This window comes from Mauremys reevesii, linkage group 8, assembly GCF_016161935.1.
Source record: "Mauremys reevesii isolate NIE-2019 linkage group 8, ASM1616193v1, whole genome shotgun sequence".
NCBI classification, from domain to species: domain Eukaryota; kingdom Metazoa; phylum Chordata; order Testudines; family Geoemydidae; genus Mauremys; species Mauremys reevesii.
The window spans coordinates 13,990,681-14,016,447 of NC_052630.1; the positions used below are offsets into that span (position 1 = coordinate 13,990,681).

General features: G+C 42.5%; 1 protein-coding gene and 1 long non-coding RNA gene across 3 annotated transcripts in view; one reads left to right on the plus strand and one right to left on the minus strand.

Moving 5' to 3' along the window:
- The window catches only part of FNIP1 (folliculin interacting protein 1), a 91,140-nt gene that overhangs the window by 43,360 nt on the left and 22,013 nt on the right, over positions 1 to 25,767 (minus strand). Inside the window, 1 exon segment of the mRNA XM_039486061.1 lies at positions 8,337 to 8,463. Coding sequence (XP_039341995.1) covers positions 8,337 to 8,463 — 127 coding nt within the window.
- Positions 1,196 to 20,703, plus strand: LOC120370831. Of its 2 annotated transcripts, none has more exons than XR_005583975.1 (3): positions 1,196 to 1,360; positions 14,939 to 15,009; positions 19,289 to 20,703. It is a non-coding gene; the product is annotated as an uncharacterized LOC120370831 (long non-coding RNA). The 2 variants fall into 2 exon arrangements; XR_005583976.1 differs by lacking the exon at positions 19,289 to 20,703 and adding an exon at positions 17,787 to 18,195.

A 25,767-nucleotide genomic window follows, 5' to 3' on the forward strand; every position in this document is an offset into this window, starting at 1 on the left:
GCTGTTGATCCTCATGTGGATAAAACGTCTCGCCATGCCCCAAAGGAGAATTGCTGTAGAAGTGAGGTCTCCATTAACGGAGCTCAGACTGGACAGAAGAGCTAGCATTTCCAACACCTCAGAAGTAACAGAGCTGCTGGGAGAGGGGAGCGTAACCAAACTCAGGCTGGCACCGGAGTAAGCTGCATCCTGACTGACTAGAGAGGCCTGAAATAAAGCAGAGAGAAAGTCTGTGAAAGAAAACAGGGAGAAGACTCTGGAAGGCTGTAGGACTCCAAAAGTCAGACTCTCAGCAACTGCAGGAAGGACGAGTTTCCTGAGGCAGGTGATGGAAGCACCAAAAATGAGAGTAGAGTAGAAAAATCCCATTTGAAGGGGACCTAAGGTATTGGACCAAAGCCAAGCAGTGTGATGGGGTGGGCGTGCATGAGAGAGAGAGAGAGAGAGAGAAAAAACATTCATCATGCGTTTTATTCTTTTGTCTGCCATAGTAGGTGCTCAGATTTCACTGCAATGGGGACAATGTAAGAAACCAACCAAAAAAGAACACTAAGCTGCCATCGCTTGAGAACTATCCATCCAACAGCGAGGCTACTCGAATCTTCAGAAACAAGGGGACCATCACACTGATGAAAAATGGATCTAGAGAAATTAACTCTCTGAGTTTATGACTGTTTATGGACAACAGCCTGAATTGCTGCTGATGTCCTGAACTGAGGCTATAAAAATATTAGTGCATCCGCCCAGAATATTAGATGGTTGCACATTTTTTCAACCGCCAGGTGTTTTTTAAAGTGAATGTAGCACTCCTGAAAGTTGTCAGCTTTGTTCTCAGGGTTGTCTAACTCCTGCAAGTATTTACAAGACAAGCAGGAGCAATGACCGGGAAAGACATCCCTCTGCTGGCCCATCAATACGCCTCCACTTCTGACTGAAGGGAATACTGAGAGGGCAGGATTCAGTCTCCGTGCTGCAGAGATGCCGACTGTAACAGTAGTCTCTTGCTCCCCGAAAACTTGTCCACGAGGAAACAGTCTGAGACCATCATCTCAATTTCACAGGTCACCTCCAGGCAAATGGCTCAATATTCTGTTACTAATCCCTTGAGCAATTTAATGCCCAACACTTACCCTATGCTTAAGCATAATCAAATGTGTGGGTAATCCTGGCCTGTTTAAAATTATGTGCCGTTTTATGCTTTTTAACCAGTGTGGCAGTTGGAGTCAAAGATTCCACATGAGGAGGTCACGGAGTGCACTAGCATTTGGTTAAGTGTCACTGCACCAGAAACAGTGGCCTATGCAGCACTTTGAAAATGAAACCCAGCGGCTCCCCAAACCCTCTTGCTCTTCCCAGCCCTGTGAGTAACTCTGTGACACATAATGCAACCCCATGCAGTATCTTTGGGGACCACTGAATTTAAATGTATGAATGGTTTAGGTATGAATGTGTTCTGCTCTGTGTGGGAGGGTTACCACAGCTCCTCCAGGAACTAAAAACAGTGGCAGGCTGATTAAGGCACATCACTGAAACTGTAAACAACCCCAGAGAGGTTCCACCCCTGTGGTAGTTTGCATATATTTGTTCCAGCTGGGTTTCTCAGAGACCAAGGGACAAAGAGAAAACTTGGGCTATATAAAGGCTGAGTATAAATAGACTTAGGGTCTTTCTTTAGATTCAACAAACAGACAGGACCACTGATCCTAGGAGGACCCAACCCTAGAGTGAGGGGTTGGAAGGGCATTGATCTACCAGGACCCCATAACATTGATGGGCTGTTTCTGGTACGTTAGTAAGCATGTAGGAACCTTTATTGTTTTTATATGTTTCTTCTGTAATGCTTTTACCCTAAGAATAAATGTATGCTGCTTAGAAAGAACTGTGTGATTACGAGTAACTCCTGGCAATACACTGTTCATAGCCCTCGGAAAGAAAGGAAAGCACAGGCACTGGCCTTTAGGTAGACTGGCTTGCTGGGAATATCATAGTATATGGCACCAATCAGAAGAGAGTGGCTTGGATCCCTACCCAGAAACGGGGGATGGCTGGAAGCCCGGTACCTGACTGGGCATTCCTGGAGTGTGTGTGTTGGGGGGGTGGATACAGGTGTCGTTACCCTGAAACTGTGACAAACTCCATTGTCCATCATCTGAACTCCTAATGCTAGTGTCACATTAGACTCTCGTTTACTCCTTCCTAAATCCAATCCAGCTGTCGTCGCATCTTGTTCCTTTGCAGCATTGCTAAGCTCCACCATTTCCTCCCCAACACAACTGCTCAACAACTTGGTTCCCGTTTGCCTTGTCTACTGCAAACTCCTTTTCTCAGTTTCTGCCTTCATTCCTTCTGACTCTTCCTCCTTCTCCCTCCATTATCATTCTTTAAACTTCTTCGCTACACACCTCCTTATGCTTAGAAAATTCTCCCACTTCTCATGTGCCAGTCAGCAACCATTTTCAGACAAATCCCTTTTTGAGAATGCCCTTCACCCACTAATCTTTGAGCCATAAGCCACCACAGGACAACACAAAGCAAAAACCTAACTAACAAGACATAATGGCAAAAACAGAACACATGCACTCTGTCCTCTGGGGAAAGCACTGATGCAGGATTCCCCTCCTAGCGTTTACTTTGACCTCCTCCTTCGCCTCCATTTTGTGGCATCATTTCTGTTGTGTCCTTATCAAATTTGACTGTAAGCTCCTTGGGGCAGGCACCTTTCACTGCTGGTAGTTTTTACATACCATACACATTCATGATCCTATATAATTAATGAACAATAATAGCTGAGTACAGAACTGTCTGGTCCCTGCAAATGGCCAACGTAAATGCAGTGTCAAGGTTGGGAAGTCAAGCACTCAGCTCAAACATCAGAAAAATACAGAGTGAAGGCTGAGAGCTCAGCATTGGCTCTGTCCTCTGGGGCCTATACCTTAAAATAGGGGTGAGAAATCTGTCTTTCCATTGCATATTTGCATCCAAATTCAAACCAGGTCGGATATTAGTTTTTCAAGGATTTCTAAGGAACATTCTTCCTGCTCGTGTGTACATAAATTGTCATTGGGACCCAGTGAGGAGGCACATTTCTAACTAATCTCTGGGGCTTGCAGATAGAAGGAAACAGTAATAAGGGAAAGGATGCTAGGGGAGAAGGTGCAGGTTCAGATGTGACGCTACCCGGAAGCATTAAAGTGATAGACAGACATTATCCCCTAAAAATAAATTAATAAAGGTGCCATTATGAACAAGCCTCACAGTTGTATGAAGTGCAAACACTGAAATCTTTATGAAGGCAAGTAGATCAGATTTACAAAGCTGCCAGGAGTGTTGTGACTGTTTCCAACACCTGACTGACTGATAACTAGGGCCCTACAAAATTCACGGTCCGCTTGGGTCAATTTCATGGTCGCAGGATTTTTAAAAAATGGTAAAAATTTCATGATTTCAGCTATTTAAATCTGAAATTTCATGGTGGTGTAATTGTAGGGATCCTGACTCAAAAAGGAGTTGTGGGGGGAGGGTCACAAGGTTATTGTAGTGGGGTTGTGGTACTGCAACCCTTATTTCTGCGCTGCTGCTGGCAGTGGCACCTCCTTCAGAGCTGGGCAGCTGGAGAGTGGTGGCTGCTGGCAGGGAGCCCAGCTCCGAAGGCAGAGCCACCGCCAGCAGCGCAGAAGTAAGGCTGGCATGGTATGGTATTGCCACCCTTACTTCTGCGCTGCTGCCTTCAGAGCTGGGAGCCTCATCAACAGCCACCGCTCTCTGGCCGCCCAGCTCTGAAGGCAGCACAGAAGTAGGGGTCACGGTATTGCCACCCTCTTAAAATAACCTTGCAACCCCCCTGCAACTTCCTTTTGGGTCATGGCCCCCAATTTGAGAAACGCTGGTCTCCTCCGTGAAATGTGTTATCTGTATGGTACAGTGCAGGGGTTCTCAAACTGGGGGTCAGGACCCCTCAGGGGGTCGCGAGCTGTCAACCTCCACCCCAAACCCCGCTTTGTCTCCAGCATTTATAATGGTGTTAAATATGTAAAAGTGTTTTTAATGTATAAGGGGGGGGGTCGCACTCAGAGGCTTGCTGTGTGAAAGGGGTCACCAGTACAAAAGTCTGAGAACCCCTGGTATAGGGTAAAAGCACATGTGATCAGATTTCATGGTCTGTGATGTGTTTTTCATGGACGTGAATTTGGTAGGGCCCTACTGATAACATCTGAAAGATGTAGGTGTTATGTGTGGCTATTTGGTTAAGGCATTGGTAATGTCTGCCCTTTTCACCACACTCTGCCCTCATGTACTCTGCATGCAAATGATTCCTGTTCTGATACATCTTCTCATGATCTGATGTCACAATGCTGAAAAACACAGTCTCTTTCTCCTGAGATACTGGCAAAACCAAAGTGGAAGAAGCCTTGTCTAACTTGCTGCTGCTCGTGGGGAAAGAGACTAGTCATCAATTAATTCCAGCACAGTATCTAAGAATTGTGTAAGGCCCCTGGATACAGAAGGCTGACTAATCAGTAGGGCCATAAAGTTGGGAAAGAACCTGTTGTGCCTAGTACCAAAAAAGGCACAGGATACACAAAAGGAAGTCACTTTGCCCTGTCCTACATGCCAAGTGCCCAGGCATCACAGCTGTCTAACATGGATCTCACATCTAAGTGACAATGCCTGGCACGCTGCTCAGCCAACATTCTCGGTTCCTGCAGCCTGCAGTCCCTGCCACGCGGCCCCTTCTCAGCCTTACCACAGAAGTTTAACCCTCTAGGGGTATGTCTACCCAGCAAAAAAAACTGCAGCAGCAAGTCTCAGAGCCCAGATCAATAAACTCGGGTCTGTGCTGCAGGAATAAAAATGACAGGGTAGACACTGGGCCTCGGGCTGGAGCCCAGGAGCCAAGGCTCTCTTCCTTTGCCAGATTTCAGAGCCCAGGCTCCAGCCAGAGCCTGAAAGTCTACACAGCTATCTTTAACCCTGCAGCGTGAGCCCCACCAGTTCTAGCCAGTTGATCTGGGCGCTGAGACCCATGGCCACAGGTCTTTTTTTTTTTTTTTGGCTGGGTAGACATACCCAATAAGACTCAGGAAAAGTAACAGCTCTCCTTCAAACTGAACAACAGGCAGTTTTCACCATGGCCATCAACTGTACTATGATCCCAAAGTAATAAAACACACAGAGTCACTCGTTAAGGAGAGTGTCTATTTGTCCCTTTCTTTGTATTTCCATTTATTTCTTTCAATCGTCTTCATTTTCTCAATCCTGTAAAACCAAGAAAGAACGATGGCTTTTTGCAGTGTGCGGTGATAGCAGACTGTTATGCAGACTTCAGATTGCAAAGTCATAATGTCTGCAATTAGTTAATTCCTCAGTCAAGTGCAAATTTTAACATACAATGTTTATATATTTCTTCCCCTCAAGTCATCTAGCATAGCAACAATCCTATGGTACCTCAGATAGAAGGTTATCACCCATTAGCCTTCACTGTAATTCTGTTGTGAGCATTCCAAAATCTCATTTATTTGGCTTTTTGGATTATCAGGGGGCAAAGAGGCAAAAGAGAATTATTTAAGGATTTCATCAGACATTCTTTCTGATACATAAACATTTCCCACACACAAAAAATGTTATTAGGATGTCCAGTAATGTTAGATTAGGCCCCACTAAAAGAGGATCCTGCTAGTTTGCTGGACAATTTAAGACCATCAGGGTCAGCTTTTAAATTCTTCATCTATCCAAAATGTAAAGCCAAGCATCCATACAACTGATTGATTTAAACCAAATTCTCCTGCCTGGAATAGGCGCCTCCCTGGTGTGCTTTAAATTTCATAACCATCTCATCCCTTTATAGGGTTTAAGCTGACTGAGCTACATGCTCACCTTAACTGATCACTCTCGTTAGAGTGTGTATAGTAACACCCATTGTTTCATGTTCTCTCTGTGTGTGTGTATATATATATATATATCTTTGTACTGTATTTTCCACTGCATGCATCCAATGAAGTGGGTTTTAGCCCATGAAAGGTTATGCTCAAATAAATTTGTTAGTCTCTAAGGTGCCACAAGTACTCCTGTTCTTTTTGTAAATAAAAAACTAACACAGCTGCTACTCTGAAACCATTCACCCTTGGCTCATCAGATGCAATTCTGATATATGCAGGGGATGATGCACAGACAAAAGACAGCTGAGTCCATCTTGGACTGCTGCAAGCACACTACTACTAAACCATTGTTGTGTTTAGTTGCATTATACTTTTCACTCACAGCAGAAAATCAGGGATATAAAATGTTTACACCGGTAGCTACATATTAAAAAGGGGCATTCTAGGATAATGTGCTGCTTTAAGGTGGGATTTTCAAAACCGGCTTAACTCGGTTTACTTGAATAGGAGCAGTTGGGCCAGCGCTGAGTGCTTTTGCAGATCTTTCCCCTTAGTGTATTTGCAAATGCACAGAGGTATTAATCACATTAGGAAATCCAGGGAAAAAAGCAGAGGACATTGCCTTTGGAGAGGCAGTTAACAGATACTCTTTCACAGTGGACAGCGCCCATCCCACACAAATGTCTTACTGCAAAAGGGCAAGAGTGCCTTGGAATGTGCTTAGAGCCAAGATCTAACTTTATATATGCAGGGAGTATCCTTGTTAAAATCATAATAAATAGGAGAGAAAAATCAAACCAACACAATTCCTTGAAAATTTCCAATACGTACTAGTAACTATACAAGTCTGTACTGCACTAGCAACACGCTGAGTTAAGGATTGTGGTGCACATTTTTAGCTGCAAAATGTGATAACTCTTGCAAAGATTTGCTGAAAGAAGGAAGATTGCATGAGATGACCAGTATTGGAATCATTTCATTAAAGTCAGACTGAAAGTTGGGGAACGTGGCAAGAAATGTATCATCATAAATTCCCTTTCAAATACCAAGAATGTGACCAACAATAAAATAAATGTAGTCATTAGTGGCTAGCACTGGGCATTCCAGATTTGCAAGCTGGAAACAATTTTTCCCCTGCGTCCTTACCTCCTATTTCTTCCCTGTTAAGAAATGGCATAAAAAGTAGAGACTGTGGTGATGTGATTTCAGATGCTTGTCACTCTAGTGAAACAAGTCTATTTTTAACGGAACTCTGTAGCTACCAAGCTGTCATGCTGAACTATGTATCAGTAATTAAACCAATAATGATGGAAAATTGTCTGTGTAATTATAGACACTTTTTAGATCTGCTTTGAGGACTCCAGTAAATCAACAGGAATAGGACAAGGGGGTCCCTATTACAGACAGACACAAAGCTTTGCTTAACTAGCACAGCAATAGCACAGGCAGATCCAATATATATTTTGTTGGTTATGTACTTTGGACATTTAAATTGGTCCATTTCGCAGTGGCACTTGCTACTGTTACTGCAATTAAGCTTATGTTAAGTACCTAACACCTAAATTCCCAGGAAGAACAAGGAAATCTGGGTCTTGAACTGTGGATATAAAATTGATATATTCAGCTATGAAAGCCATGAGAGTTCATGCCCAACGCCACACAAATTACTTCCCAGAGTTAGAGGGAGGTATTTGGAGGAAGCAGGCAATCAGAAATGGGATGAGAAGCAGCAGGGTTTCAATAGGCGGGACCATCTTCAAACCTGAAGTGAAGACAGGGGTTTTGTTTTAATGTATTGTACTGTTCCACTTATAGAACTTAGCTGTATGTGAGATCCTAATGCAAAACTAACCATGACCACCAATTTGCACTCAGATAATGACTTCTATTTGAAGATCTTAATGGCTTTGCAGGCGTTTTACAAAACGGAGAAAATGAGGTTCAGAGAGAATTCACACAGATAGTCTACGGTAATGCTGGCCTAGAACTCAGCTTTCCTGTGCCTACCCCCAAGAACATCCTCCTTCAACCTGCTATAGCAATTACACTGCAAATTCACAGATCAATAAACAGCAGTTTATTCTGCTGATCAAAGGAAAAAACAAAAAGAGAAAGTTTTCAAGTGACTTTCCACCAAAGAACTGGTACAATAGTTAGAAGAAGAAATTTTCTACTGTCTCTCCATCACCATACATGGCATTGCTCAGGCCAAAGAAAGCAAGACATCTCTTTGAAAGAAAAGGTTAAAAAGTCCAAGAATAAAAAGACCACTGTTGGAGGGAATCACTGAAGCTCACATACTTTGCAACACAATATTTATTTTAAAATAGCATAACGTGGATCTTTATGTTTGAAATATGAACACATATACGAGGCATTTTATGTATTAATTTTGTGCTACTTTAAAAGATATACACTATACTGTAATCAAGTATCAATTAAATGATTTGCAATGCTCACCGACATGGATACATCCTCGGTTTTTCTTTTAGAGCTGGAGTCAAATAAGACATTTCGCCCTCTTCTTTCACAGTCCTGATACACAATCAGTCGGATCTGACTTGGGTCAAACTCGGGCAAAGGCCAGCTTGAGTGGAAAACAAAAAAGGACAGAAGTGTCTATTACCACGAGTTATTACATCATTCCTTTTACAATTATCTGTTAGTCTATAAGGTGCCACAGGATTCTTTGCTGCTTTTACAATTTTTGTATGCCTGACTTTATTAAAAAATAAAATCCAGTACATGCAATGGCAATTTATTAAACATGTTGAACCTATGGCAAGCATCATGCTTATGTAGATGGAGGGCCAAATCGCACACTGGTGTAAACTGGTTTAACTCAGCTGATAGCAGTATTAATCATAGGATCAAGGGGTTCCCAATTCTCTCAGTTTTATTGCGAGTCTGGTGATTTTTAGTGTTTTTTCTTAAAGCCCCAGCTGCTGGAATCAAGAGATTGCATGAGAAACTTGGCTTTCATTAAAACAAAACAAAACACAGTGGTAGTAATTTTTTATCCTTCATGGTTTCCGAGAAAAGTTTGAAAACGTGAAGTGAATGCACCCTAAAGCTTCAGTAATCCAAAGGCAAATAAAGAGAGCCCAACATTTTTTTCCAATGTCATGATTTTTAAGCCAAACCTCATGATTTTTAATGCTTGGGGTTGATCCATCAGCATTTAACTGCACAACTGAAAAGAAATACACAGAGAAGCCACTCACCCTCCCCTTTTATAAGGGCCCAAAACACTGTGAAATGACAGAATGTTTGTGTTAAAACATGATTACGCTGGTGTTGTTACTATAGATGGGTTCAAACCAAACCCCTAGATTAGAATCACCCCAAATACTGGACTGTCCACAGCTGGATGTGGCTTGGGCCTATCTCCAATTATTATAATTGCTGCATTCCGACGCAGGGAGAGACAATTCGGGCCACCATCATCGGCATTATAAGATCTTGTGTTACTAGACAGGGCCTTTATTGAGATTGTGCTTTCTGGGTCCCCTGAAGACACACTTATCCCCAGCAATTCCTCCTGTAACCTGGTGAGCCTCTTGCAGGCCTTCTGCATTCAGGACTCCAGTGACTTAAACTAGTGTGAGCTCTGCAAATTGATAGATTGCAAGGGGTCAGGTCCACAGGGTACTTTTTACCTTACTACAGATGGTACTGCTTTTATGGCTGCATCATAAACTTAATGTTATTTATATTTTTAGCGTGTGGAGTAAAGGTTGCTTTGCAGCCTAAAGAGAGCAGGAGGCCATGCACTGAGACTCCACAATCCAAATAAAAAACAAACAAACTATTATGGTAGGGTTGCCACCTTTCTGATGCCTCAATAACTAGAGCATCCCTGCTCTGCCTCTCCCCCCTAGCTCCCACCCCCTTCTCTGCCGCTTCCCCCAGCCCCACCCCTGCTCCACCTCTTTCCTCCAAAGCCCCACCTCTTCCCCACAGATTAAAGAAAAACCAGACACAAATGGCACCCGAGACACGCCAGCCAAAATCCAGACTGTCCAGGTGAAAACCGGATGGGAGGCAACCCTGTATTATGGAGTAACTAAAAATACTAGGAACCTGTAAAAAATATTCATAAGTGTTACTGCTAGATTAGTTTCAGCCTGGGGGAAATTTAAGCAGCAGCAATAAATACGGTTCTCTGGGCCTCTTGGGAGAGGAAGTCCATTTCCTAACAGCTTAGCCCCATAATTTAGCAACAGAGGATAAAAAGAGAAGCTGCAGACAGGATGCTATGCAACAAACAGTAAGCGGGAAAAAATATAAGAGAAAACTTGAGCAATTTACAACTGAAATAAGTTGATGTCCAGAGGTTTGAGTGTAAGAGCCTGGTCTTGTCTTGACATACGCACATCAAGCTAGTTACCCTCAATGAAAGCTGCATACCTCAAAAGGAGACCAAGTACAACTCTTTGCTAGAACAGCTATTAAAATGGCACAACAGAGTCAGAGTACAGCGCTTGCAAGCAACGCTGGTCCTCTGCCCTTCTCCTGCATCTCCGACCAGCAGGCCCAATCCTGCAGCCTACTGAAATCAATAGGAATTCTGCCATTACTTCAGTAGCAGCAGATTCTGGCCCATTAACACTGCAGGCTCTGCAGCACTAAACAGGTTCTGACTGATAGCTGGTGTGAGAATCCATTCAAGATCTGCTTCATGGGAGAGGATAAGTGTCACTTACTGTGACACACAACCACACAACTATTGGTTGGGATTGCACCAGAAGAGGGTTATTTAACTGAGATAGACACCAAACCACTACATTTGGGGATGTTTGGCCCCAGGCCAAACCCCTACACCCAATCTCTAGTTCTTGAGGCGAGGCTAGTAGATAATCTCAAATTCACAGCCCCAGTCGGAACATATGGCTGGGGCATCTCCTACCCCTAGGTAAAGTAGGTGGAAAGTTTAGAAACCATTCTCAGAAGCTATGCCATTGACACTATTATAAACATGTACTAATAATAATCCATTGCTTGCAAAAACATTATTTTCATTTGCCCCACTCCTTCAATGCATTTGAATTTGCTTCTCTCTTAAATAAGAGCAGGACTTCTATTAGTCAGTACTTCTGACATTCGACTTTGAAATCGCTTCACTATCCTGGCAAAGAAGGGCAGGAACCGTTCCAGATGTTCAGGAAAGTCTGCTCATAACAAGCTCCAGGAGCAGATTACACACTAAGAGGAAAGTAAGCTAAATACAAAACCCTTGCTGCATTCTGCAACATATTTGATCAAGATAACAAGAGCCTGTTTGCTTCTCCGTTTCTGCACATGTCATTTTAACTTTCTTGACACAATTCTTCAACGTGTACTGTAAATCATATTCGTGATAGTCCCAGTTAGGTGTTATCTGTGTTACATAACATAGCTCTAACACACAGCTTTAGCCTTGCAAAATATTCTCTGGCAGTACTGGAGTGTTCCCTGTATCAGAAGAAACTGAAGAGTACTAGCAGACGGTTCAATAGGACAGACAGTAAACAGAGGCAGGCTGGCCCCTCTAACTCACACCTGTCCCGTCAGCAGTTAGGGTAGGTCTATACTGCAATTAGACACCCATGGCTGACCTGTGCCGGCTCGCAGGGCTATTTAATTGCGGTGTGGATGTCCGGGCGAAGGCTGGAGCCCGGGCTCTAAGACCCTGTGAGGTGGGAGGGTATCAGAGCCTGAAGCCCGCAAACCCGAATCAGCCGGCACGGGCCAGCAGTGGGTGCCTAATAGCAGTGTAGACACATGCTCAGACACACATTTTAGCAGGAAACAGGATACACAGGGTAGTTTTGCTCTCCTGTTTAGCAGATGTAAAGTATTGTAAGGCTGACATCTAAAAAGAGCATCTGGAGAAAATACACAAACTACTGTCTGCTATATGTAGTGCGCCCTCCCAAAATAAATACTGCAGGGCAATACTCTGGGACAGACAGTCACTGGTGTAAAAGAAAACTGTATTCCCATCTTCTTCTCTTCTAGAGATGAGAAGATGATGATGATGGTGAAGTTAGAGCAGCACTGTGAGGAGACTTGAGGTTCAGTTTCCTGTGTGCCACAACCTTCCTGTGTAACCTTGGGCACTTCACTGCCGTTTGCTCTTTGTCCCATTTGTAAAATGGGTTACTCTCTCTCTCTCTCCTGAGAGAGTGAGGAGAGGAATAATATACTAATACTAAAGGCCTTGATACTACCATAATTGGCGCTACCTAACCTAAAGGCAAGGCAAGCAAAAGCTGTCAGCAAAAGCATTTAGCTCTTAACCTGAGACTCAAAGGATGCAAAAGGACGGCCTTGTATAATGCACCTCTATTGCTGGCAATTTCACTTGTGTGGCATAACAACCTTTGGGGAAATTACGGTAACACGCAGAGAAAACTTTTTCTTTGGGGAGGAGAGTGAGAGGAAAGATTCATGGAAAATACATTCCCTTAGCTCCCCATATAGCTATATGTATCTATTCTTTTCTTAAATGGTACCACGTAATTGATATTTTGTGTGAGTTTTCACAGGTTTTTCTTTCATTCTAGATGTTAGACTCATGTCTCATGTTAATGAAAGAAAGCCCCAATACCACTAAACCTGTGAATCTGAAAATCTTTGCTAATTTTTCTAATTCTAGCCGCTAGCTGCTACTACTACTGCTACCTCTTGAGCTGATTTTTAAAGTGATACAGTCTGTGTGATGATAGATGGATGATGATGTCACAATTTCATATATTCTGACTATCCTGACCTCACTGAAGGACCAACAGAGGAAGATGGGGTGGACCATTTCATTTAGCACCATAAACCACACCCTGTATGATTGTACTGTAGTTATTCCCATAGGTAATAAATAAATAAATTAATATATGGTGAATTCACACACATGCAACAAAATATTTTAGATTTTTAAAAAAATCCCATAATCAATCAATATGTAAAAGAACATGGCTGTTTAAAGATGGGAAATATGAGAAAAATAGTCTCTTTAAAAGGTTATATAAATAAACAGATTCTTTAAAACACAACTCAGAAATGTAAGTCATTTTCTTTAGATCTTAGCAATGAAGTGCTGGAGCCTGGCCCCTAAATGGTGAAGAATGACTTGGTTCTACAGGTAGACTTCCAGATATCACATTGCAACGTTGAATGAACCTGCCTGCAATAGATCTCTCTCTAAAACTTCACAACACACAAAACACAACACAACCAACAAACTTCATCACCTTTTTTTCTTTCTCATGGTCATCATCATCTGCTCTGCACCTCTGGTGGAAGTGGGGGAATAAGGGGCAAAGAAATTCAGAATACTACATCATCATAATACACCAAAAATTAACAAAAATTTCAAAAAGTCACAAAAATCTTGTTATCTTGTTAGAAGTAAACATCCACTCATGGAAATTCAATGATCAGACACATTCTCTTTGGTCTTCCTTTCCCCTCTTTGAATCCCACTGAATGTAATTTGTTTGCAAAACGATTTAAAACACCAATGCTGAGATTTGTTCAGCAGTATACAAGTCACCATTCTGAATTCCCTCTGATAAAGGATTTTCTCACATATCTCTAACACACAGCATTTGTTGCTACCACAAATATTTCTCTTGGTGGTGATGGGGTGATCTTAAGATGATAGATGATGTTGCATCTATATGGATAAAATAAATGACACACACACACACATGCTCTCTCCATTAAAAAAGTTTTTTTTTTTTTAACTAGAAAACACACACCCCCCCCCCTCTTTTATATATATATGGAACCTTTTTCCACCACAGTAAGAAATTACCTTAATGATGGTTTTTCTCTCTTGGCAAAGATTTTACCTTGAATAAGATTTCATGTCTAAATGACTTGGGGCACTACTAGGTTACTTTTTAATAACTAACACAACATTTTTTGAAGTACAAATGAACTCAGAGCAAACTAATCAAGACACTAAATAAACAGAAACCTGTAACTTACAATTACCAAAAAGCCAAACCTCTTTAAACAAAGATATGGCCAGTTCTCCAAACAGCAAGCTAAAACTATCAGTCAAATTATTGTTCTCAACATCATGTTACCCATAGGTATGAAAACTGCCCAGTGATGAATCACTTCAAACTATTTTTAAAAGCATCTACGCAAATGATATTTATAGTTTACAGCAGCTTATCTGTTCTGCATGTTTTTCATGTTAGCACCTTTTTAGAATGTTGATAGAAACAGCCATACTGGAATAGACCTCTGGTCCATCTCGACTGGTGGCCTCGCTCTCATGATGACCAATGCCGGATGCTTCATAACACAGCTAGCAGTACAATGCTATGTATGGGGGGGCCGGTATTTTTTCTTGGCCCAGCTGGTGATCAGTTACATTCTGAAGCATGGGGATTCACAGCCCTTGTGGTTTTAACTAATTTACCTGCAGATGCTATTCTTAGAGGAGTGTTGTTATTGTGTGTACAGCAGTTGTGATTAGAGTCCCCAGTCCAGGACTGGGACCCCATTATGTTAAGTCTTGAACAAACATATAACAAAAAAAGTTTGTCCCTGTCCTGAAGAGCTTAGATTCTAAGTCTAAAGGTGAAATCCATTTCTGAAATCTTTCTAAGCTATATGCATTTAAAATATCCTGCAGCAAAGAGTTACACAGTTTATCTACAAGTTGCATAAAATATATATATTCTATTAGGTGTACATGTGTTGCCTATTGATTTTGAGATCCCCTCCGTTATTTTATTATGGGGGAAAGTAAACAGGAGCACCTTATTGGTCTTCTGTGTACTATTCATTACATTATCTCTATTACCTCTGATCTTGTTCTATCTCTTGTCAACTTAAGTACTTCCTTCCCTTTACCACTCCCCACTCCACAATCCTCCAGACATTTCTGCTGTGTGCTCCTGGATCTTTTCCTTTCCTATGCCTTTTTAGAAGATGTGACCCCCTTTCCTCCCCACCCACCCACCCCCAAAAAAGGAATGCAGGACTTACATACCATGTTCTCTAGCATTTTCTCACCACAATTGAGTAACTCACTCACTGTTTTGACTGCTACTATATTTATACAGATGTATGTTGAACTATCCAGGACACATAGATCTTCTTCCTGAAAGAGTACAACTAATTTGGAATCCGTCAGGTATGTAATGGGTTGTATGTTGATAGTGTTTCCAGTTTTAATGTTGCCATTTTTGCTAGGGACAGCAGAAATGCAAATGAAAGGAATTATCCAAGAATGAGGAATCCAGTTCATACCACTGCTTTGCATGGTGTTTTTAGCAGGGAGGTCTACTTAAATTTCTGCAACATAATATGGCCTTATGGTTGCAGATGGAGGAAGGAGATAAGCAGATTCCATTGCTAGTGCAATTACAGGACCAATACTTAGAAAAGTTTTGCAAGGTACAGGTGTCCTTAAAAGGTCTCAGGCCACTGCAGGGTTGTGTGTTCATTTTGGTGAATTTTAGGATGTACGTCTCAATCCCGCAGAGAAAATTCTAACCTCTGAGATTTGACAAAGGTCACAGTCACTGTCAGCTGATTGGGAGGGAGCTTACCCTAATGCCCTGGTCGACACTGCCTCCTACAGCTGTGAACTTAGTCTGGAATCTTCCAGCAATCAAGGGTCTGTGGCTATGGATGGTTGTCAGGGAATAACCAATGATCTCTAACACAGGATCACTGACAAGCTTTTAACCCTAGCCATTGGTTTGAAAAGGTTACATTTTCAAGGCTTGCCAGGAGGAAGAGGGCTAGAAACTGACTTTTCTTGTAAATGAAAGCTGAGTCTGCTCTTTTACATTTCTGGAGGGAGGAAGGGCACAGCTGCAGGCTGCAAATGCCAGCTTTGTGTCACATCTATAAATCTGTCTCATTGATCTACCAGTTTAGCAATCCTCACTTTGAGTAACTGTAATAGCCAGTCTCTGGGATCCTTGAGTCGCTTGCACTGTGCACATACTGTACCACTGGTCACACAGAAAGCGGTCAGATGTTCTGCACTCTGTACAGTATACCGGGATCTAAACTTCAGCTGGTTTCCACCTTTACTGGCTCCTAAATTCTAACTTGCTGTCTGATTCCCTAACTGCAACCTACACTAACTTCAGTTTGTTTTCATTTTTAACTCCCACCTGTTAGTCACTTGCTTCTGTTTATCCATTCAGCTCTCACTTGGATGCCTATTTCACACTCTAAACGCCAATACACTCCAAATGCCTTTTTAAAATATGGACTTAGTTCTTCTCTGCTGGCCCCCGATCAAAAGTACACAGAATATAAAGACACAGTATAGACTGGTTAACCATATTATAATTAACATGTTAACCTGAAATCATCTTGAGACAGTGAAAACAAATCCCCTAGAAGGTTTGTGAAAAGGATTAAATTTGTTGACCATCTTTACAAGTTGACTTCCAGCAATCAAAAATTTAAAAAGTCAACACTAGCAATTCCTCAAAATAGATTTTTGGGCATATTTAATGCATGCCATTCCAGAAAACACCCATTTAGTTTCTAGGGGATTTACAAACACACACAGACTTTCCCTAAGGTGTTCTTTTGGAAAACCACTCTGTAATATATAAAAACACACAAAAAGCAAGAATAGTCCCTTTAGATTAAATTAATTAGCACTGAACACAACACTTCATTATTTTAGCACATCAGCATTAGCCTTTGCAAAATTATAGCAGATGGCATTAATTTAAGGTATTTTTAAAATGCAGAATAGTGCCACTCTATATACAGCTATAGGCACTATCAACTATATCTATTTTAGAAAGCATGACATTTCTACAAAAAAAGCGTTACGGCAGCAAGTCTATTGTTAAGATATTTAGTAAACAAATTGTTAAAATAATTTCAATAATGTGAATATTTATCGTACCTGGGAAGCATCTTTGTCCCCCAAGCAGTTCCACTTTTCAAAATCCCTATAAACTCCTGTTATGCCCAGCTGCCAACCCAGGTTAATAATAGCAATGAGCCATATTCATCCAAAACCACAAGACTGTCAGGTGACATATTGAGAGGTCTGAATTTAACTCAAACAAAAGACTCTCCATGCTGCAACGCAAAAAGCTTAATCCTGGCAACCGGATCATAAAACCAGCCTTTAAGAAAGCAGATCCCTGAAGCAAAATATGGGCTTTTGCACAAGGATCCATCTACACTGTCCTATAGTTTCATAACCAATCTCCTGTCCTTCCATTCTGCTGCCCAGTCCAGGATCTTTACTAAAGTAAACATTGTCTGTTTTTCCAGTTCCTTTGTCTCCCCAAGTGTATTACTGCGGAGGAGAGAAGATCAGTCTAATTCATTTGATAGCTAAATGCTGCTTTGGCAGTCAACGTAGGCTGTACATGCCAGTTTAAATCTATCCTTCTTCTTTAGCGAATCCAATATGGGTTGAGACTCATGACCAGAATCCCCTGGCAACTGTGGCTGCAGTTCTAAGCCCTCAGGATCCACATTTGTAAGGAATTCAGACTGATAGAAGAAGAGGGGAGAAAAACAAAGCAGCTTGCTCTCAGACACCTCCCCCTTGACATTCTTGGAAGCTGCAGGATGCTCCAGTCCAACCCTGGCTGACAGGCTGAGCCAGGCGAGTGGAAAAGCAAGCACTAATAGCCATCATGTGACCCAGAGCTGTCAGTATATGCCACCTGGATCTGCAATGAGCCTGCCAGCCAATCCCAGCTCTGCCTTAGATTCATGCACACAGATTTCACTATTAAAATAAGGCCTTTAAAGGTTTAACAGTATAGGGGGCCTGCTTTGTACTGGAAATCCAAAAATGATGCCTACGATTATTCACATTTACTGCACAGGTTTGGATTGTTGATACACAGTTACAGTGCAGAACTTAAGTATGTTTCATGCTAAGTGAAAACAGAAACATTTTATGTTTTCCAGCAACCTCCATCCTTCCCCACCATCAGTCTCCAACAGGAACAAAGAAGGCACTGTATGCTCTATAGAGGCTCATTAAGATTACAAGTAATCAGGAACAGTCAAGACAATCGGATGGCAATATACAGTTTAGAAACAGGAGATGTGTAATAAGACCTGCTAAGAAATCCTGACCAGCTTCAGAGCTGTAAACAAGGTTTCATAACTGCTCTTGGGGTAACCCCTGGCCATAGAAGGAAGCTGTTTGGTAATACCATCACAAGAGCAAAAAGCTCCGTGTTTATAGGATTCGTCCCAAAGTCTTTGGAATTGGGTGGACAGTGAAACATCCAGAAAGGTTCAGCATGCGACAAAAGGTGTTAAATAGAGTGTGTGTGTGTGTGAGGTTCAGCATGCGACAAAAGGTGTTAAATAGTGTGTGTGTGTGTGTGTGTGTAGAAATAGCTCATATTATTAATTTTCTTATTATCTTTGACTAGGAAACAGTAAGAAGTATGCAGAGGTAGAAAATTAACACACAGTGGGGACCATCACCCTTAAAAATTTGGGAGGAGCCCCACTTTAATTTTACTCTGTATCTGGAGACTTAAGGGTTTTGCTAGCACCTAGGATACACAGGGAGTTACCAGAATTAGTTTTCCATCATTAGGATTTTCTGCAGCATTTCTCTCTCCCCCCCTCAATCGCAAAATTCACTGCTACTGCTAATCCCTTCATTTCAGAGAAGCAGAATGAGCTAATACATAGCTTCATAAACTTCATTCCTGGAGCCTGTCCTGCAGAGGATTTCCTACCTTCCAGGGTGAATTCCACTGAAGAACACAGAGTTCCTGTACAAACAGATACCCCCGTGGAACACGCAGAATGTTAGGACTCTAGGGGTGAATTCCTGGCTTCACTGAAGTCAATTGCAAAAATCCCACTGGCTTCAGTGGAGCCAGGATTTCACCTCAAAACTCTACCTGAGTGGTGTCTTTTTGATCCTTTGTAATGGGAGCAGGAAATATATATATATATACCAGAAGTAGAAACTCAATCCAACATCCAGAACTACAATCTGTTACGCTCATTACAGGGACCAAAATTAAGGACCAAAACTGATCCTGCAAACAGTTATGCGTATGTTTGACTTAACACTTAACCAGTGAGTAATCCCAATGGCATCAGCAGAACTACTCAAATGAGTAAAGCTAATCATGTGAGAAATTGTTGGCGGGATTGGTGCCTTAAACCCAGATTCTGCCTTTCATACTCTGAACTCCCTTTCAATGGGAATTATAAATGATAACGTTTGAGCCTGAGTTATCTTCTTGCTTACCAAGAGGCACAGCCAATAATACAGTAGCTTGCTCTTACTAGAATAAAATTGCTCGAAAACCATCTATGTGACGTGCTCTGTATGCGCTGCTCTCTATAAAAGTCAATGATGTCAAAAGTGACCTTTTTCCTAGGGATGCAGCAGTGAGGAGTTGAGCCCAATGTATTATGTAAACATTTATTTACAGGAGTAATGCCTGAAGTTTCCATATTATCTCACAGTAACTTGATGCACATTGAAGAGATGAGCTTTGAAAGAGGACACAGCCACAGACTAACAAGTGAGCAGGAAAAAATCTGAATGGATATCACTCAAGATGTGCTACGTGAAGTCAACCCTCATAACTGTAGAAAGACAGCAACAACTGCCGCATCCTCTACCGACAATACTCTGTATGTTTCAGGAGGGCCACAGGATAAGTTAGAAACAAGACCACCATGATGCATGCATACAAAAACAGTCCACCTTCTCCTGTAGGGCTACCCAAGGCACATCCTGTTCCACAGAGATATATGGGTAGCAACAGGGCCCCACTTCACCTGAGGACCATGGGAGTTTCTGGTCCCATAAGGAGCACAAGATCAGGCCCTGAGTTAGAAAAGTAAATCTAATTACACTATCAGTTATTTCCCACATACAGTTGTGTCCTCTTCCCTGTGCTATTTGCATGTAATTAATTTTGTGATAGAGTTGCAGCTTCTATTACTGACAGGTGCCTCCATGAAAAAGGACTTCTAAAAATATTGTAGTTCAGAGAAAGTTGCCTTCATTTCCCATTTAAGCCAATGTTTTCTCATTGACTTCAACGATGGATACAGACACTCAGCACCTCTGAAAAATCAGTCTGTTTTTTTAGGGGCTTAAATATCAATATGTATATGAATCCAGGCTTTCCCAGCAGCTTAAAGTTAGCAGCAACCAAGAGAATGAGGAAGAAGGAAGGCAACCTATATTTCCTCAGCAAGATAACTGAAAGAGCTGTATTTTCTACCAATCTAGAGAAATTTTTAAGATCATAGAATCATAGATCCTGTCAACCTGCTTAAGCCCCCAGATTTATCTTCTTAAAGAAAACTAGACCCTATGGTTTCCAATGAGAAATGCTTTTAGATAGATATATAAAATCTAAAAGCTTCGTAACCTTCCTACGTTAACAAAGCTTTAACGTAGGAAGGAATCCTGCAAACCCTTTACACATGGTGCTCACATCAAGTCAAGAAGACTTCAAGTTGGAGGGGCTTGACCCTAAGTAAGAATCTGACAAAAGGAATCCTTGGGCAATGCCACATGAGATTTACCTTTCTTTTCACATGATAAATGTTTGAGCTTGAGCAGGATGGCTGTCCCCCTTTAAAAACTACATGAAAAATTAAGAAAGTAAAGATGCCTAAAGTAAAACTAAACTATCAGAGAAAGAATCTGATGCATAGTTAAGCTACACTGGAACACTGGTGTTTGTTTTGTATCCAGTTTCCAACTGCCATCTCTTATAAATAAGACATGAGACAGCAAACAAACCTACATAATACCAACTGGTACTGCAAGACAACAGGGCATTTTTTTCCCTGCCAAACAGTTATTTTATTGTGCACTCCCGGGTAATCAGAGAGCTGAAGAATCTCTCTCTGTAGCTATGAAAAAATAAAGAGTAAATAGTTTAGTGTTGTGTGTATTTAATGGAAAGGTTTGGGAAAAAATCCCAAAACAAATCACTCCCAATAGATACAAATAGTTATTGTAATCGAGTGGGGAACACAAACTTGTCTTCACTTAGGTCATATATTTAAAAAGCAAATGAAATTCTCTTGTCTGGAAAGGAGCCTTTTTTAACGTGTTGATTTTTTTCTGTGCAATTCTGGCAATGTTTTCTTTGATCCTTAAACCCATGTACAAAACTTTTGCCTCTGTCTTCCATTCCTTCATCACAGTCTTAAAGACAACCTAACATTCAGTGGTGAAGCATCTGCATTTACCTTCTGCATAAAATAACCTGGCACACAATACGTTGGATTTCCCCCATTAAAACTAGCAACAACCTTTCCTGCAAGTTCCCAACACTGTGAATTATTAATATGAAAAACTAATCTTGGCTGTTTCACAGTGCAGGACACGAAGCAGTCTCAATGCAACTCAAGGTACTTGAACAAAACCAAGGTTACTAGCTTAAGTTTCTGACTTGCGAAGTCTATTTCTTACATGAATAAACGGTGAATTAGCATTTTAAATGTTGGAGGTCATATATATGTCCAATACATCAAAGAACTCAAAAAGGGCACAGTGTGAAGATATGAAAACATTTACTAGCAATAGAAGAGAGTCTGAATATAAGATCTCTGCTGTCACTGAATCTGAAGGTGTGTGGGCCAGCTTCTCAGCAGCTATAAATCAGCAAAATTCCATCAGAGAATTGTCAATATCCAGCATTCAATAATCATGAATCAGGCCCCCAAAATAACGAAATTACCTTAAGAATCATGAGATTTTAAAAACAATAATACACTTTGGGTTCTTTTTATTTCTCTTCTGGTTTTTGAGCCTTTGGGAGTCATGTTCTCAAGCTTTTCTCTGCAACAAGGCTAGAAAAGGGTTTGGTTTTTTTAATCGATTAAATCTGGCACTCTCATAAAAATATGCCTCCAGGAGCCAGAGCTTTAAGAAAAACAAGTATTGTAAGACTCTTGATGAAACTTGTGAGAGCTGGCAACACTGCTATTACTTCCATGGAGCTATGTTGATTTACACCAGCTTAGGATTCTGCCTATCATCTGCTTCTATATCAAGAAAAAGTAAATTATTTTATTAAATAGTCATGTAACTTCCTAACAAAAAGGACCAATTATAAAAGATTATGGATAGAACTATCCATAACCTATAAATACTAATGTACCTATACAGCACATATCCACACTCTTAATATCAAAACACCTCGCTGGGCTGGCATCGTGGCAGCAGGAGACCAGGAGCAATATGGGATCCCTGCCTTTTACACAAGACATGAAGGTAATAGCACTGGGATCCAAACAAAAGGTCACCAATTGCACCATGTTTTCCTCCTTCCCTTCTGGTCAATTGATAGAAGAGCATTAAATGAAACCATCTGTTTTCTCCTGTAAGGGTGCGTGTGTCTATTCCCAGAACTCAAGGGCTCTGGAAATGACAGAATGACGGGGAAACTGTCGCATCTGCCTGAAGAATTCCCCATTTGCAGCAAACCAAGTTGAGTGTATTTTTTTCCATTCCCTTCTGTCTCCAGCTACAGCTCAGCCAGTCCACCCTGGAATGCAAGAACTCATCTCAGCAATACAGACAGAGAGATGGATAGGAACGCCCTCCTCACAAGGGGACGTTCTCTGCCATTGCTCTCACAACTACCCACCTCAAATCAGTACTGCCAACGCTCATAATTTGATTGTGAATCTCACAATATTTGGTGTTTTTCTTAAAGCCCCAGCTCCGGTAGTCAGGTGATCATGGGACAATCTCAGCTTTCATTTAAAAAGAAAAAAGTACCTAGCCCGCGTGGTTGCAGGGAAAAGCTTGACAAAGGCTCAAAACCCAGAAGGCAAAAAAAAAAAAAAATGTATTTTTCAAATCTCATGATTGTTGAATGCATGGAGTTGACAATACTGCAGCTGCTATGCTATAGTACAGGGGTCGGCAACCTTTCAGAAGTGGTGTGCCGAGTCTTCATTTATTCACTTTAATTGAAGGTTTCGCGTGCCGGTAATACATTTTAATGTTTTTTAGAAGGTCTCTCGCTATAAGTCTATATATTATATAACTAAACTATTGTATTGTAAAATAAACAAGGTTTGCAAAATGTTTAAGAAGCTTCATTTAAAGTTAAATTAAAATGTTGATCTTATGCTGCCAGCCCACTCAGCCTGCTGCTGGTCTGGGGTTCTGTTCACCTAGGCTGGCAGTGGGCTGACCAGGGCCTGCGGCTGGAACCCCGGCTGGCAACGGGCCGACAGCCAGAACCCCAGACCGGCAGCGGGCTGTGCGGGACCAGCGGCCGGGACCCCAGACCGGCAGCGGGCTGAGCTGCTCAGGGTTTCCATCCGCCGGCTTCTGCCAGCCGGGATCCCGGCTGCCGGACCCGCTCAGCCCACTGCCAGTCTGGGGTCCCAGCCCTGCCCACATACAGTGGGTACCTAATCTTCTCCCTGGTTCTGGCCCATTCTCTTCCTCTCTGCACTGAGCTGAGGGTGGGAGTGCACTGAGCACAGGGCTGGGGGGGGGGGGAAAGGTTCTGGCCAGGAGCTAGAATGAGGAAGGAGCCTCAGGGTTGGGGCAGGAGGTTTGGGTGTGGGGCACTTACCTGGAAGCTCCCATTTGGTGCAAGGGGTGCAGGTGGGAAGGTGGGGTGGGGTGGGGTGCAGGAGCTCCCATTTTGTGCTTAGGGTGGGGATGTGGGGGGTGTATGGTGGGGCTGGGTATGTGGGGTGCAAGAGTCAGGGCAGAGGATTGGGGGCATGTGAGGGGGATGCAGGTGTCAGGGCAGGGGGGGCTGGGTATGTGTGGGGGTGCCAGAGTCAGGGCTGGGGTATGGGGTGTGTGTGAAGGAGTCAAGCAGAAGGCACAGGGCTCAGGGCAGAGGGTTGGTGTGTGTGTGGGGGGGGTCAGGACTCAGGGCAGAGGGCTGGAGGGGCTATGGCCCTATTCCACCCCCTTCTTCTCAAAGGCTCTGCCCCCACTTCTTGTCTGCCTCTGCCAGGAGCAGTGAGCACGCTGACTCTGCTCCTTCCCGACCCCCTCCCTCACAAGGGCCATCAGCTGATCGGCTGGCAGGGAGGGAGGGAGGGAGGGAGAGGCGGAGGAGGGGCAGGAACCGAGCACACTACGAGAAGAGGCAGGGGAGCCGTCAGGACCAAGCTTCTGCCCCCTGCCCCTTGCCCTCTGCCCCCGCGGGACTCTGGCAGACAGCAGCATGCCATTAAAAATCGGCTCGCATGCCATCTTTGGCATGCGTGCCATAGGTTGCCGAACCCCGATATAGTATTTGGAGCATCACTGATTTGCTTTGCTGATACTAGCAAACTGCATGCCAGGCCACTCTGGTCTGTAACTTCTTGGCCAGCAGAGCAGATTTCCCCAAAGCCAGCAACCATGCACTGCTTTGTAACCCAAACAGACCATAACCAAGAAACTCAAGTTCAACAGGACTGCTGTCCAGCTCCGGGGATACACAGATGACCCCTGGTGGACATCTGCATCCTGCAACTACTGTGTGAGAAAAGACTCCAGCTCTAGGGGATGAGGGCAGGCAAGCCAGTCTCATGCAGACTGAGGTTCCCAATAGGGTTGCCAACTATCTAATGGCACAAAACCAAAAACTGGACACCCGACAATCCTAGTTCCCAGTGACCACCCCGGAAGATCCACACATGCTGCTCTGGAGCCCAGTATATGACAGAGGTTGCCAGCATCAATGAAGCAACCTGTTTATATATTTTAAAAACGCGCTGCAGGGTTTGTTTCCCAAATCTTATAAGGGAAAAATACTGCCTTGCGTGTGAAAGTGATATGGCTTGAACATGTAGTGTGGGGATTTGCGCATTCTTTGGCCATAGTCCACGTCCATATAATTGATTAAGGTGGCTGCACTTGTGACTAGGCGATAATTGAGAACCTAATAAATCTCCAGACAAGTATGTGCCAGCAGGACTTGGAAAGCGATTGCGACAGAGCCTCTGTAACTTGATGCAATTAAAAAAAAATCAAAATTAAAATAGGCTATTAGTTATTTTTCACCCACAAATGCCAAACCAGCCGGAATGCCTCATCCTGCATTCCTTGGCCACCAATTGCATCTCCAGCTGGAATCAAAGGGAGCTTGTGGGGGAACACGGACCAATATCTTAAAAGTTCTCCAATGTCTTGAAAACACAAGTATAAGCTCAACCACTCCAACGGCTCCATCCATTCCCCCCTGTCGCCCCACCCCATGTATCATTCTTAGAGTGTAGATTCTCCTGCAGTTTATTCAATCCATTATCCTGGAGAAAAGAAGTATTTGGTTGTGATTCAGAATTTCTCAGACAAAGAAGAAGACAGACGTCAGCAGCGATCCTCCAAAGATTCACAATGATCAGGGTATGAGTAACATTTTACTCCATCCCTCATGTGACCACTTAATTATGTGTTGATTCATTCAGTCATGAGATACGAATGAGACACAAGCAAATAAGGATGCAAGCCCTAACGCCAAAGAAATAGTCATGCCTGTTCTGCCAGTTTCTATATTAGCAAAGCAGAGAGGGGACATCCAGTTCTGACAGGCAAAATGGACATTTCTTTACATTTAAGCCAATCTCCAAATCACTTCAACCTTTTGCTAAGAAACAAACATTTGAATGGTCTGGGAATTGGATGCCCAAGAGTCCCCTATTCATTTTATCCCAGTCGCTGAAGTTAAGACCAGCTGGGATATTCTTATTCTTACATTTTTTAGACTGAACCTTGCAAGGAATGTAGGTAGAGCTCTCTGAGAGCAGGCCCTTTCCTCTGTGATCCAGGTATGAGTTGTTTCAGGATATGAAGCATTTATTTTATTTTAAGTGTATGAGCAACTTTCCTAGGATAGGATCCTGGCCACGGCAGTATTTCTCGGGTTTCCTTTTGCCAAACAGCTTTTTGTACTGGGCCTAGCTGCTATAGCAACAG